This window comes from Mangifera indica, chromosome 8 (assembly GCF_011075055.1).
Source record: "Mangifera indica cultivar Alphonso chromosome 8, CATAS_Mindica_2.1, whole genome shotgun sequence".
In the NCBI taxonomy this organism is placed as follows: domain Eukaryota; kingdom Viridiplantae; phylum Streptophyta; class Magnoliopsida; order Sapindales; family Anacardiaceae; genus Mangifera; species Mangifera indica.
In genome coordinates this window covers 7,008,931-7,023,642 of record NC_058144.1, presented here as the reverse complement: position 1 = coordinate 7,023,642, position 14,712 = coordinate 7,008,931, and the positions used below count along the sequence as shown (strand labels likewise).

The window sequence follows — 14,712 nt, the reverse complement described above, 5'->3', positions numbered from 1 at the left end:
TATCTGATTCAGAAGAAAGGTTCTCAGTGCTTGTAGTGTTCTTAGGTGACATTGCTGATTTGAAATTTATGGAAAATGACAATGCATGTTTCTGTCAAGAATCTATTTCTCAGCTGCATCATACACCAGAAAACACGAAAGACATCACAAGAAAATTTGCTCAAAGAAACAACTCAAAGGTATAGCAGTTCTTGAAGAATGAACACTTGATCCTTAAAGGCACGTAAGGAGCAGCAACCCAAGGCTGAACCCCACTGTGATTGTTGTTTTGAAACCACATTTGGTAGCTGATGAGGGAGACAGCTGTGGTGAAGAACCACTTGGAGGAAAGGATGTTGAAGGAATATCAGAGGAAGGTGCATGAGGACTGCTGAAAGGTGAATCAGATGAAGATGTAGGCGACAATGTTGGAGGAGATTCTGGCAATTGTGCAGGGGAGGGAGGGCCAATTTCTGGAGCTGGGGAAGAACTGGGAATTTCTGGGGAAGCTGGTGGAGAAGCAGGACTTAGTGGGGTAGCAGCTGGTGATGTTGCAGGAGACACTGATGTTGCTAGGGTGGTTATTTCGACTTTCATTCCTTGGTTGCAATGTCCTGGTGTTCCACAGATGAAGTATCTCTTGCCTGGCGAAGAGAGAGGGATGACTGTGTTGCCATCACTGAAAGACTGAAGTGCACTGGTTATCTGGCAAGAATCGTAGTCAGCCTTTGAAACTTCAACCACATCATGGCTTGCTGCATACTTGAAAACTGCACAAAATGGTAAATCATTTTTAATGCTCTACCTTGATTTTACTTTGTTCATGTAGTTAGCAATATTTCATGCTTGTATGAATGCTTGAGACTTACTCAGAATGTCACCTACTAAAAATGATTGAGAAGAGGCCCAAGATTGAAGGCTGGTGGATGTATCCCACCCTCCATTTGGACCTCCAACCGTGTAATTTACTGCCATGGATAGTGGGATAAGCATGACTGCCGCAGCCAAACGTAGCAAGACTCTCAGCACTGCCATTTCCCTGGTTAACACAATACAATATTGGAGAACAGAATCACCTATGTGGAATGGTAAATGGTAATCTACTGAAAAGGTGTGAATGGGTTTTGAATTGAAGGAGGAACCCAATATATAGAATTAGAAGAATAGCTATTTTAGAATGAAAATATATCATTGTTCATGGCTTAAACAACTGTTGGAGTTGGTGAAGGACGAATAGAAATTAAGACTCGGCAATGACAGGTACTAATTTAAATTCCAGTAGTGACTGTAGTGGTTACGTTGATTTGGGAGAGGGGAAAAAGTCAGAAGACGGTGAAGGAGTGGTATGTGGGTTTGTTTGAAGGGTCACCTAATCTCCAAACCATTTTTGCCATAAGAATAACTAAAGAAATCCATGATAATGGAGAAAAACCTAAACTCTTGATCTTTTCTAATTTATTCGTTGTAACAGAACTGCACTTACCAAGTCTACTTAATTTGTGACCAAATGAAGGGTGGGCCGGTTCATCTTGACCCTTGCTTTGACTATATATTAAACTCACCTTATTTCTCAAGCGGTTGTGTTCGATCCACAAAAGTAGTTCTATCAAATTCCAACTGCTTTTGCAATTTGTCTGCACTACAAGTCTTTATCAACTAACTCTCATAAGTGTATTGTTCATCTAATATTGATAAATGTTGGTCTTTTATAACTTTTTTAATTATAAAAAAAATAATAATAAATAAGACTTTTTATTACTGTATATTGATCTCCCAATCTCTAAATCAACAGGTGTACACAATTTTTGGTTACTCAAAGCTTTAGAAGATGAGCTACTCAACACCTCCTCAACTTTTCCTATTGTAAGTCGTGGGATTGTCTAAGCCTTATACATATATAAAACTTACTTTTGTTTTCTATTTTCCCGAAGAAGTCTTCGTCTTAGTATTTCAGCATGCAGTTGTTTGAACCAAATGGTTTGCTCCTTTCTGTCTAGGGCATTGCTAGCGAAGCTACTTGATTGCATCATTAATACAAGTTTTACGGTTGGGTTTTTGACATACCTCGGCAAAGAACTAGTCCACAGTGTTGGGTGAAAAGTAAATCGTTATACAAAGAAACCTAATATTTAATCTGGTTTGGTATAACCTGATTACATCAAAGGATAAGAAAGAAATATACTATAATGACGTTAACAGGGATATACAAGATTATACAGTTTCAGTTTTTGCACTCAAACTTAAGATGTCTAAACAGTCATTTGCATTAAATATCTTGTCTAGCTTATTCTTCTCTCATAACCTTAAATTTAGTTTCACCCCTAATAAGAATCTTATTATATTTCTGATAGCATCCTGTAATTTCTCCATTTATAATATCATTCATATCCCTTGTAACAATTTTACAAGGAAACATATGTAGGAAAACAAGCCAAAATATCCCTACACAAAAACATGACTTGGGCCTTATCCGGATAAGCCACGTGCAAAAAACTTTAGTAGGTAAAATCTTTTGACGGGTTATTCAAGTTGGTGAATAATGGCTGTTGGCAGTGAAGCTTTTTAAGCCAAAACAGTAATATATATTTTGTAGCCCAATAAATATTTCGATATGGTATCAAAACACGAGCCAAAAGACGAATTTAACTATCTAAGTGTTTCTAGATACAAGTGACAATGCACCCAACCAAAAAATCGACTGAGCCAAAAAGGCAGGTCTAAAAGCTTAGGTGTTTACACTTTAATGGAGATATTGGACACTCAAATAAAAAATAAAGAAAGAGAGTCTCACATCTAATAAACTTCAGTAAAATGAGTGGTATATAAGTGTGTAAATTGGATTTTAACTTAAGCCAATTGGTTTTGTGTAATATGAGTTTCAATCTTCACACTTGTAAGCCCAATATATATTTACGACATGGTATCAGAGCACGAGCCAAAATGCGGGTTTAACAGCCTAAATGTTCTTGAATACAAGTGACAATGCACCCAGTCACAAACCAGTTGAGTCAAACGACAGGTCTAACAGCCTAGGTACTTAGTGTTGGAGACTCAAATAAAAAAGGAAAGAAAAAGAGTCTTATATCTAATAAATAGAACATAAAAAGAGTGATATATAAGTGTTGTGGATTGGACCTTAATATAAGTCAATTAATTTTGTGTAATATGAGTTTCAATCTTTACATTTATAACTCTAATATATATTTTCGATAGTGAGGGTCAGAACATACGGTTACATGGAAGGATAGACAGAAAAGTGAAGATTGAGAAGGGTTGGTTTTGAGCTCAACATTTTAGACAGTATATGGTATGTGTGGTGGAAATAGTTCCTACTTATAGAAAAAGTGCAAGAGCATTAACCAATAAATAGTTTAAATGATAAAAAAAAAAAAAATTAAACATGATAGTAAGATTTCAAATCTTCCATAAGAACATTTGGGTTTGAAATTTTTTACTTTAGACTTGCGCAAAAGAACAAATAATGGTACATATACTAATTTTCATACTGACGATATTAATAGCTAGGATTGAGAAAACACAAAATACAACTAATGCAATTCAACTTAGCCACAGGCTATATATTTAATATATGGCAAGGTTTTCTGTGTCTTAGAAGTTAGAACAAAATAATACATGATTATCCAATGTTATTCTTCAGTGGTTAATTAGGTCAATCAAGCAAGATGATTGAATTGAGAGGCAAGTCATCATTAATATTAGGCCAAAGGACTTATTCCCGCCCAAAGTATGCTATATTCTCAAATTATCATTTCTTAATTTTGAAAATCTTATTTATCCACGCATGGGTGGTTACAGTTAATGAAATTCTAACCTCTTAAAATTTTATCTTATTTTCCCTCCAAATCATAAAAACTAGCAATTTCTTCTCTGAACCAATTTTAAAAAATAATATTTTCCCCTCTTAGGGTTTAGTTTTCAAACTTTGACTTTATCATCAATGGCCTCTCCCTCCCGACTTTTTCTCTCCCTCCTTCTCCTCTCACCTAAACCTCTGTCCGACATTGATTGAAGTAAGAAAGATGAAGATCTCATCTTCATCTAAAAAAAACGATCGTCTTCCCAGAACAAGATGAGCATCTTCCTCATCTTCTTTTATGAAGATGATAGTCTTCTTAGACAAAGATGAGATCTTTGTCTTCATTTGAAAAAACGAAGAACTGTCTTTCCAGTTTCAATCGATGTCAGCTGGAGTTTTAGATGAGAAGAGAGAAATCGTTGAAGGGAGTGGAAGCATCAAGAGGGAAAGACTATTGACAATGACATTAGAGTTTGAAAACTAAACTCTGAAGGGAAAATGTTATTTTTTAAAACTTGGTCTAAGAAAGAAATGGTTAGTTTTAGGGTTTATGGGAAAAAAAAAATAAAATTTAAGTTTATTTTTAATATTACAGATGAAATGATGATTTTACCCTTAAAATTAATAGACTTATTCATTTATGGGTGGATAAATGAAATTTTCAAAATTAAAGGATAAAAACTTGAGAAAACAACATATTTTAGGTGGGAATAAGTCATTTGCGTTAATATTATTAGGTTACGAGCTCCTCAAGAAATTCTAGCCTACCGTAAATTAGTTAATGCTAAAAACATATAACAAATGAATTCCCAAATCACAATCTCAATTTTTGTAACTTAACTTTTTTATCTCTTTTCCATGTATATATATGGTGTGCATGACGGGCTGTAATATGTGCACGCTTGGGCTAGGATCTAAGAGAAAGCCAGGCCCACTTACTATTGACCTAACATAATTAATAGTGGGTTCTATGTATGCTCGCTATGCAAAAAGAATTATATACAGGCAAGGGTTTTAAATGTGGGCGTTAAGGTGAAATTGCTGACCTTTTTTTTTTTTTTTTTTTACATTGCATGCCCACTTCGTTAATGCACTGAAAACTAAAGTGATAAATGAATAATAAGAGGAAAATGGCAAGAAAAATCAACCTCTTGGAACCAATAATTCAAAGTCAAAATGAGCTTCCGTTGATACATGTTTTAGAGCCGCAATATTATTCTATGTTTTGACTTACTGATTATTAAAAGTATGGGCAATGGCCGCAATATTATTCAGACATTTACGTATTAATCATGCCCAATTCCAAGTTTGACAGTGCCATGTTCTTCAGATTTTTCCTTTGGATATGAGATTTCTATCGTTTATGATTGCTTCAGTTGAAACTTCAAATATATATATGATCATTAGACAATGGCAGTTGATATATTAACGTTATCAACATTTTAAGAAACTCTGACTGGTCACTTCGTCCGTGGTATAAGCTAAAAAAGATGCAAAGTCCTTGAAAATGGAGTAAGTTTCTAGCTTGGTTAATGTAAGAAGACGAAAAGTAGGGTAAAATCCACGGCGGTGCCGCAGAGTGACTACGACCCGAGTACGCAGGTCTTCCCTCTAGATTAAAGTTGAAAATAATGGGTCTGACTTTTCATCTTATTTCTAAGTTTATCTTGTCTTGTGGTTGTTGCGTCAACGTTTCAAGATTTTGGCTAAATGCTCGATCCCTTTTATATCGTTGACTGGTCAAAGACCAATACGCATGTAAGAAATTTACCGGAGACATCACACGTATTCACGAGCTTAAGAAGGATTCTGCCCACACTTAATTCCTTCTGCCTTTTATTTTCTGTTTTTATGAAGAACCTCGACCCCATTCATGTAACAAGTACAACCACACGTAAAAAGTATTGCTCGATGTTATAGATAAACGAGAAACGGACTGCCTTTGATCATCTTTACTTCATTAGCACCTTTTACTTTTAAACACAAATGAACAAAATTTGGGAAAGATTTAAACAATTTAATATATCAGAAATACAACTTATCCATATTTTATCAACGAGATCAATGTCCTATGCATGAATTGCATAACCAGATCAGATTGATCGGTTAGATCGACCAGCCAATAAACTGGGCACTGTAGTGATTTTTGTAGTACTCAAAACCATTTTTAACTAATTTTTGGAGTGAATCGTGGGTGGACCAGTGGTTTAATAATGGTCTACAGTTCAATATGATTCATCCTGGACCGGTTTCAATTAAAAAAAACATATAAATTAAACCCATTCCTTCAATCATCGTTGCTACTGTGCCTAATTGTCGACGCCGTTTGAAGAGTTGATACGCCAATTGCCGACGGTGTGTGAGGATGATGGCTGATGATGTTGGACAACTGTTGCTAACATTGGGCAAGTTCAGGTGCGGCTGTTTGGAATAGTTCAAATTGAAAATTATACATTGAATAAAATTTAGTATATAAATTATATGTAATTAGACATAATTTTTTCAGGTTTTTACATAAAAATAAAACTTTGATTGAACTAGTCGGTCAAAACAATTTAACCAAAATCAATACTCAAAATGGTTTATGTCTCAATTCGGTTCTTAAAACCTTGATCCTATGCTTGATTGATAATTTATACTTCGGTGAAACTTATCAACTTATGAAACAGGAAATATTTTTATATATTTAATTTAAAACTATATATTGTATTGATTTCTTTTATTGGAAACTTTATCTTATTTCATTGGATAACTAAATTTTAAGGTATAGTAATGTGATCCATAATCATTACATCAGATAATACATGATTTTATTTTATCGTAATAACTTACTATCTGATCCCAAATTAGTAAGTTTTGTCGATAATGTATTGATGACTAGAACATATATAGAAAAGATACAATCAGTGGGAGCAAGTTCATCTCACCCCAGTACAGGGCTATAATGTTTCCTTTTTGCAGCCATTTATTTATATATAATATGCTATAGATGTTCCTTAAACCCCAGGATTTTAAACTTCAAGCATTAACAAAGGGGTAAATTTCATATCTGAAGTTACAACTTCCGCCAACAACTCTTCCTCCTTCTTTCCCGTCACAACAGCTTGGAAGTTCACCAATTATGCCGTCAAGACACTTCTTACAATCAGTGCTTGAAAGATCCCTCGTGCATTGAGTCAACCCGTAAAGTTTGTTCGATTTACCCAGGTCCATTTCCCCGACTGCATACAATTTGGGAATTGCATAAGCGTCCTCCGCCAGTTTGCTAAGCAATTCCTTTGTCTTTTTGTTGAAAGCCTCTGGTTCGTCTACACTTTGCACGTTCCACATATAGAATTTGTTTCTGTTGTCAATCTGGCCAAAGAAGTCCTCGTCCGCGTATTTGAAAAGACAGTAGTCGTACCAAATGATAGCAGCTTTGTTATATGGGCAACGCTTGCGAATCTCACTGTTGGCATCAGCAACACAGGTTTTGCAGTCCGAAGATGCGAAATCACCTCTACAAAGAGCCAGCCCATATGCTTGGTCAGGCTCTTCACCCACGCTGCTCATAGCGAAACCTGTGGAAGGAGTTTGCAGGTAGAGCGAACTTGCCAGTTTGTTCAAGTTTGCTTCATAGGGGCCATTAGCAGTAAAATTCTCAGGGTTTGAACAAAAATGAAAAAGAGGGTCATCTCCAAAAGCTGTATGGAGAAGGAAAGCAAAGGCTATAGGATAAAGGAAGGAGGCAAATTTTGAAGAAGACATTGTTGTAGAGAAATGAAGCGGGTGGATGCGTTTAAGTTCAGGCTACGCTGCATGTATTTATAGTGGAAAAAATATCTCGAAGGAGAAAAGTCTGACAAGCGGGGTTGACATTTTGCTTTTTAAAAAGAAGAGTGGCGCATACATTTTAAGGTAATTAGAAAATTTGAATTGTGGGCTGCAGCACTTTTTAGAATAGGCCAAAAGACTATTCCCACCCCAAGTATGTTAATATATCAAATATCTCCCTGTTAACTTCAAAAATCTCATTTATCTACCTATGCAAAATTAAAATTAACGAATCCTAACCCTTAAAAATTTTATCTTTTTTTCATCCCCTAACCCCTAAAAATTAACCATTTCCCCCTAGGCCAAGTTTTGAAAAATAGCATTCCCCCTTAGGGTTTAGTTTTCAATCCCCGACACCAAATCTAGCTCCATCGCTGACGACGAAGCTTTCCAAAGGCATCACCATGCTCCGACGGTCTCCCTTGCCTCATCTGGAGCGTTAGTCAACCGAGATTTAGCCTAGAAAGAAAAAAAGCTTCATCGGCAGTCTCCCTTGCCTCCTCTGGAGCGTTAGTCGACCGAGATCTGGCCTAGAAAGACGAAAAGCTTCATCTCCTGACGAAGCTTTTCGTCTTTCCAGGCCAGATCTCGATCGACTGACGCTCCAGATGAGGCAAGGGAGACCGTCAGAGCATGGTAATGTCTCGGAAAGCTTCGTCGTCAGCAATGAAGTCAGATTTGCTGTCATGGATTGAAAACTAAACCCTAAGGGGGGAATACTATTTTTCAAAGCTTGGTCTATGGGAAAATGGTTAGATTTTAGGTATGAGACGAAAAAGAGATAAAATTTTAATTTATTTTTAATATTATAGATAAAATGATAATTTTACTTTTTAAATCATTAATTTTAACCGTCCATAGGTGGGTATATGAGATTTTCAAAGTTAACAGAGGAAAACTTGGTAAACAGAATATCTTGGGTGGGAAATAGTCCTTTAGCCTTTAGAATATTTAGAAATTTTAACGTAATGCGCACCACCATTTACCGTGTCATTGAAGTGGTAAAAATACAATATTAAAATCAAAGTAGTTTCAGATGACCACAATACAACAAACTGATTTAAATGAAATGGCCGATATTAGTGAATGGCACGTAGAGAAGAGGTGGATTCAACCGAGCAAGTGGGAGTCCTTAAACTTGGTTGGACATATATGGCCACCGACAGCTTGCAGGCCAGCGGCAAAAACCATATTGAAAACAGATTATACTATAATTCTTTTATATAATCAGAGATTTTATTCATATTTGTTAAACAGATATATCTAAAATATGATGGTCAAACTTAAAACTATTTTACCTAATAAGTTAAAATTTTACAATTATTATAAAGATTTAAACTCAAATTTTTATTTTAACATTTTTTATATTTTATTAATTTTACTAATCTATCACATTATATTATAATTTGGACTGTTACAATAATACATTTCCCATAAATATATTATATATTTAATTTATTTTCACTTTTTACTTATCATGTAATAAATGATACATTTATTGCTCTGTGACGAGAACCAGGAAAATACTTTCAGGCCTTTTACCAAACAATTAGAATATAGGCTAGTAATAATTTTTCTTTGTGATGAACATTTTACCACTAAATTTTGGCTTTAAAAAAGTTTGAATATATAAATCTTATTTTTTCATCCAAAATAAAAGGTTATTAACGAAAAATTTGTTAATAAAAAAGTAAAAATGTCATTTTGATCTCGTATGCCGAGATGGCCCCTATCTTATGTCTCATTTTTTATCTTATTTTTTTATTTTTATTTTAATATATAATGGGCCAAAAAATTTATTCTTATCCAATGTTTAGTTTATCATCTGTAATTTTTATTAATTTTTAAAAATTTAAATGATTACCCATCATCTCTCTCCTATTAAAATTTGCTGTTAATAACTAAAATAAGAGATGATAGCCCGGAAAAGGGAAAAGATGGATTCAACCAAGCAAGTGGAAGTAACTAGCCTTGATTGGAGATATATATTGCCGCCAGCAGGTTGCAGGGAACTATGATGAAATCAGATTATACAAATTTTGGACCTTTGCCATAATGCATTTCCCTTAAATATATTATAAGAATAATATTATATATATATTTTATATACAATTTAAATATATAGATAATATATTATCATATTTTTTATATAATAAATAAAATAATATACTAATATTTTTTATTATTTTTCACTTAATATAATAATTATATATATATACCAATTTTATTCAATATAACCAAACAAACTAATAAAAATATATCTTATAATTTTGTAATTATAATAATAAAAGATTATTTAAACAAAATACATCTAACGTAATTTCATATATATGGTACATCATTTGAGAAACAAAACTTATCGTGTGTGTGTGTATATATATATATATAAAAGAATAAAATTAAGAAATGATCCCAATGTATATAAGTTACTACCAAAGCATTGAGTCTATTGACTACTAATAAACACAATAAATTTTGTATAACAGTAATAATAAATTGTATATATTTATCTGTATAAAGGTAATGTGATAGTATTTGACTGAGTGATTTTAAAGTGAGAAAAAAATAAATAATCATATCACTTAACTACAAGTTACATCTCATTTTGTATAGATAAATCTATACAATTTATTTATACGTATAGTTTATTTATTCTAAAAACACATACTTATTGATAAATTCAGTTGACCATAATACAACAAAAATAAATTATGTATGCAAATAAATTATATAAACTTATTTGTACAAACTAGAGTGACAATTTATAATTGGATAATGTGATTATTTATCAATTAATTGAAACATTTTGTCTAACTCTTGGACAATAATTACTTTTGTTAGTAATTAACATTTTACACTCAAATCTATCCTTAAAAATCGTTTTCACCTATAAAATATACAACTAACATTTTTTCACCTCAATTATACTATTGTTAACAGAAGTTATGATTGATAAAAGAGAAAAGGTCATTTTGTGTCTCATGTAATGGGAGAAAACAACATCATTGGATATTCTATCGCTTCTTCTCTTCAACTTCATTCAAATATGACCACCTATGATATGATCCCCTATCATCTAATTTCTCTATAAATTCTTACAGTTTGATCTAAGCATGTGAAAAAAATGTTAATTCATCGTTAAATGACAAAAGTGATGTTGTCACAACATATCAAACAAAAAAACATATGGAAGTTAATTGAAAAGAAAATATATGATGAGAGGAATTTAAGGAACATAAAGTTTTTCATAAATATCTAATCCTACTCTAATTTCACAAATCATCGTCAATATCGTTAATATCACCTTCACAATATACGTTGTTGTCATCATGGCCACCAACACCAACAACCATCATCACCACCCATATCCTAATACTATCACCATAAATATCATCCATAACACAACCATAAACACTATTGTAATAGTCACTACCATCAAACCCTCACCATCCCCAACTTCAACATCACCATCTATTCTCACAATCATTATCGTCAGTCTCTACACTATCATCTCCATCACCATTGTCATTAAATCATTACAATCAACATCATCTGCAGCACCCATCATCAACATCCACAATAGCATTAATACTCATATGTCATACTACTACCATCAGAAGCGATCTTGTCTTCAATGGAGGAACTGGAACCATCCGAATCGGAGGCACTATTATTTAGCAGAGGCACTAATATAAGAAATTATGAGAGTAGAAACAAACCCATTACCATTTAATTGAAACATTACTTGGAACTACCCTTAAAACCCGTGCAAATCATTACATTGTCACTTCCTCAATTCTAATTATTAGTTAGCTGCCATCCTAGAGCGCTTAACAGTAGCCTGAGTTAACCGCTTCGAACCATGATTTAGCCATCTGCTCTTTTCTAAAGTCCATTGAATTTGAATTTTCTGGACCTAAATAGGTGTCCTGCACCATCTATATTCATGCTGTTTTGTTAGCAGTTAAAGCTAGAAGTGATTGTTCTTGAGCCGCGATATCTCAATAATAGGCCATAACTGAGGCAGAGAATATGGTATCTCATGGTTTTTAGAGTCTTGACCGGAGAAATCTTAGATTAATAGAGGCTTTGTGTCATGGCTAACATTCTGCATTCTGTGAAATCGTCGCTTTATTAGTTTCTTATTCATGGTATGAATCCAATGTTACAGAAAAGTAAAACTAAAACTTCCTTTAAGTGATTCAAAAGTTTCTGCACATGCTACAAATGGGCTTCCTTCAACTAACCAACTAGGATATCAAATCTCTCGCCAGATTCAATCAGAAAATTTCTCTTAAGTTTACTTCACATGGGACTGGCTTCGTGATGCCCATTGCCACTATTCTATACCTAGTGGACGAAGTTAATGTGGTATACAAGTATGAAATATGTTGATTTGCAATTAATTATACCTTCACCATTGTCTGTTATAAATAAAAAAAGGGAAAAAAAAGCATGAGATCTAGATACAGATATAACTTTGTATTGACCATATTGTTAATTTATGATGCTATCAATGCATGTGGATTAGCTCTTCTTCTTTGCACTCTCTGATGGCAATGTCCATTATTTGGCCAGCGGAAGATGGCAATACATCACAACAGTGCCTTCTAGGAGCCTGTAACTGAATGAACATTAAAGTTAACGTTAATAAGTTCCTCATATGATAGCAAATTGAGCGTTTAAAAATAGACTGAATGTAGATTGTTCCAAAGAAGAGTGCAAAGAATACCTCGGTAAGATGAAGATCTAATTTATGTGACAGCACTCTGATTTCTTCGAGTTTTCTTGGAGAAGCCATGTCATGTGAACAATTTACGAATGATTTCCTGTAACTGGTTCTAATTCCATCTCTTCCAGAAGTTACATTATCCAAAAAGAAAATTGTGGGTCTTTGGCAGGGGTCAGGGTGAAGTTCTCTTGTATTAAAAGTATAATCCGGTGGGCTATTTCTCTTTTTCCATTGCTGAAATGTCTCTTGCACTGGAAGAATATCCGGTAAATGAATATGTCTGCCAAACACCTGGACAGCATAACCCCAGGACACAGAAATAGTCCAAGAAAACCAGCGGTCATAGCAAATGGTTTGTTGTAAAATTCTCCCGGGATCAACATTTGCAGCTTCAAATAAATGTTCCAGGGCCTTGACCGTTGTCAAATTAGGGAAAATAGGGCCCATGTGATATAAATGATGGACTGATACCAAAGGCGCTGTGGGATGTGAAGCCAAAAGACCAAAGAGATTTCCCCGAACATCAAACTGGTTGAATTCAACAAACCCCCGATCAAAAAGGTGAATATTTGAGACTTTAATTATAAACAATAAATATAGAGGGTAATGAATAGATACCTGGTGGAAACCGGGCTCGAGTGTGAGGCTTACACCAAGCTCTGCCAAGCAAGAATAGATCCTAGAATCACTTCCATAAAGATGAGGATATCGTTCAATACAGGAATCAAAGACTTTAGCCAGAACATTCGCTAGAGAAGCACTTATGGCGAAACCTGCTCCTCCAAAAGCCATTTGAAAACTGAAGATTCTGTTCTGTTCATGATCCTCTGAATTTGAGCCGATGTAGTACCACAGTCCAGGGTCATACTTTGACAGAGTCTTGACTAGATTATCCGGAAAGAAAACTGTGTCATCATCACCAAAAACATACCACTGTACATCAGAGTGATTAAGAGCAACGGTCTCTACAACAACACGCGCAACTCTAATTGCTGATCGCTGACCTCCTCTATAAGTGTAACGAAATCGTGAAGTGTCCTCAGAGATGCATAATGGTGGAAGAGAACTATTATCATTACTCTTTGAATCTGTATCAGATGGCAAGCTTTCAAGGAATACACATCCTCGCATTTTCTCAGGTCTCCACCAAAGCTTGACATATTCTTTACGCTTTGGCCATGAGTTCTTGTTGGAAGCAATTCCAAATACAATATGCTCAAGACTGGCTGGTGCATACACATCATGTGAAGAAGAAAAGAACAAATCTGAAGTCCTGGAAGAACTAACTAAGAATAATGAAACTAAAAGAAATACGATACATACAGAAGAAGAGATCAAAAGAAGGTTAATCAAATGGGATAAAGATTGTGTTTTGATTTTTGGACGGAGAAACTGCATTTTGAAAATTGATGCATACAGAAGAAGAGTTGATGACATTTATCATTTGACTTTGCTAATGGCGTCGAGATTTGTTAGATCCATTGGATGCGTTAAGATCAAGTAATATAAAATTTTGATTTAATAAATGTTTCTTGAAGTGTAATTGGTGGATACTAGTCAAATTTCAACCATTTCACATGGTTACTTTGTTAGACAAAAGAAGACACCCATAGCCTTCTTTCTTTTTTTTCATATTGAGTTTAAACTAATCACATCATAGATAAATCTCGAGTTAGGTTTAATGATTAATCTTACAAAATCAAGAATTTGATATTGACATATTATTAGAGAAGACATAAATTTATATTCTCTTACATATGAAATTTTTACTTTTGTTACTCAAATTATTGTTTTGGTGATTACATATAATTTTATTATTTTCTATTCAACTTTTCAACTAAAATATAAAAGAGATGACGGACAATTTTGTCTACAATGGAAAAGGCTAATGTATGTTTACATTCCACCATTATGAAATTGAAATACCTTGGAAAGAGTATAATAATTCCGGGAACTTAAGAGGGAAAAGGAAAAAGCATAGCAATATGCTGCATCTTCTTAAAAGTAGTCAAAATCTACCAAAATTTTCGAAAACAGTCCATCTGGTGTCCATAAGGTATCATTTCAACTCCCAAAAAAAGAAAGGTACTAAAAGCAGTGCGATTACAACTACAAAAATATCAGCCACAATGCTTTTCAGGCATAGACTTCTCATGACGGTAATTTTCATAGATTAGACAGACATAGGAAAGGATATCTGCATCCCTTGGAGATTCATAGATAGCTTGGTTCCCTGATTTTGATGACCCTCAAGCATTTTCAAGCGTTATTCCTCCTGAATTGGAAACTGTTTGAGGACTTTTACAGAATTTTCACCTCTCTATATCATTACTATATCAATCTTTCGGAAGAATTACTTCACTTAACAAAT

The 14,712-nt window shown here is 34.1% G+C and overlaps 3 protein-coding genes across 3 annotated transcripts; all 3 read right to left on the bottom strand.

Annotated features, from left to right (window-relative positions):
* Positions 1–88: 88 nt before the first annotated feature.
* Positions 89–1,425, bottom strand: LOC123223207 (uclacyanin 1). Its single transcript, XM_044646315.1, has 2 exons — positions 849–1,425; positions 89–749 (listed from the first exon to the last, which is right to left on the bottom strand). Exons 1-2 carry the CDS (start codon positions 1,012–1,014, stop codon positions 214–216), a joined length of 702 nt encoding a protein of 233 aa, XP_044502250.1. The 5' UTR covers positions 1,015–1,425; the 3' UTR covers positions 89–213.
* A 5,217-nt stretch (positions 1,426–6,642) lies between these two features.
* On the bottom strand, positions 6,643–7,567 carry LOC123223159 (cysteine-rich repeat secretory protein 38-like). Its single transcript, XM_044646257.1, has one exon. It carries the CDS (start codon positions 7,541–7,543, stop codon positions 6,815–6,817), a length of 729 nt encoding a protein of 242 aa, XP_044502192.1. The 5' UTR covers positions 7,544–7,567; the 3' UTR covers positions 6,643–6,814.
* Positions 7,568–11,980: 4,413 nt separating this feature from the next.
* Positions 11,981–13,743, bottom strand: LOC123224442. Its single transcript, XM_044648096.1, has 3 exons — positions 12,960–13,743; positions 12,342–12,869; positions 11,981–12,233 (listed from the first exon to the last, which is right to left on the bottom strand). The coding sequence occupies exons 1-3, from the start codon at positions 13,737–13,739 to the stop codon at positions 12,123–12,125; spliced, it is 1,419 nt and encodes a 472-aa protein (XP_044504031.1). The 5' UTR covers positions 13,740–13,743; the 3' UTR covers positions 11,981–12,122.
* Positions 13,744–14,712: the final 969 nt, after the last annotated feature.

Bases quoted from the DNA above. Each gene is read 5' to 3' on its own strand.
- LOC123223207 (XM_044646315.1), bottom strand. From the start codon at position 1,014: ATGGCAGTGCTGAGAGTCTTGCTACGTTTGGCTGCGGCAGTCATGCTT. The intron at 750-848 runs GTAAGTCTCAAG...CATTTTGTGCAG, and splicing joins TTTAGTAGGTGACATTCTGA to TTTTCAAGTATGCAGCAAGC.
- LOC123223159 (XM_044646257.1), bottom strand. From the start codon at position 7,543: ATGTCTTCTTCAAAATTTGCCTCCTTCCTTTATCCTATAGCCTTTGCT.
- LOC123224442 (XM_044648096.1), bottom strand. From the start codon at position 13,739: ATGCAGTTTCTCCGTCCAAAAATCAAAACACAATCTTTATCCCATTTG. The intron at 12,870-12,959 runs GTATCTATTCAT...GAATTCAACCAG, and splicing joins TCGAGCCCGGTTTCCACCAG to TTTGATGTTCGGGGAAATCT. The intron at 12,234-12,341 runs GTATTCTTTGCA...ATGTTCATTCAG, and splicing joins TAGATCTTCATCTTACCGAG to TTACAGGCTCCTAGAAGGCA.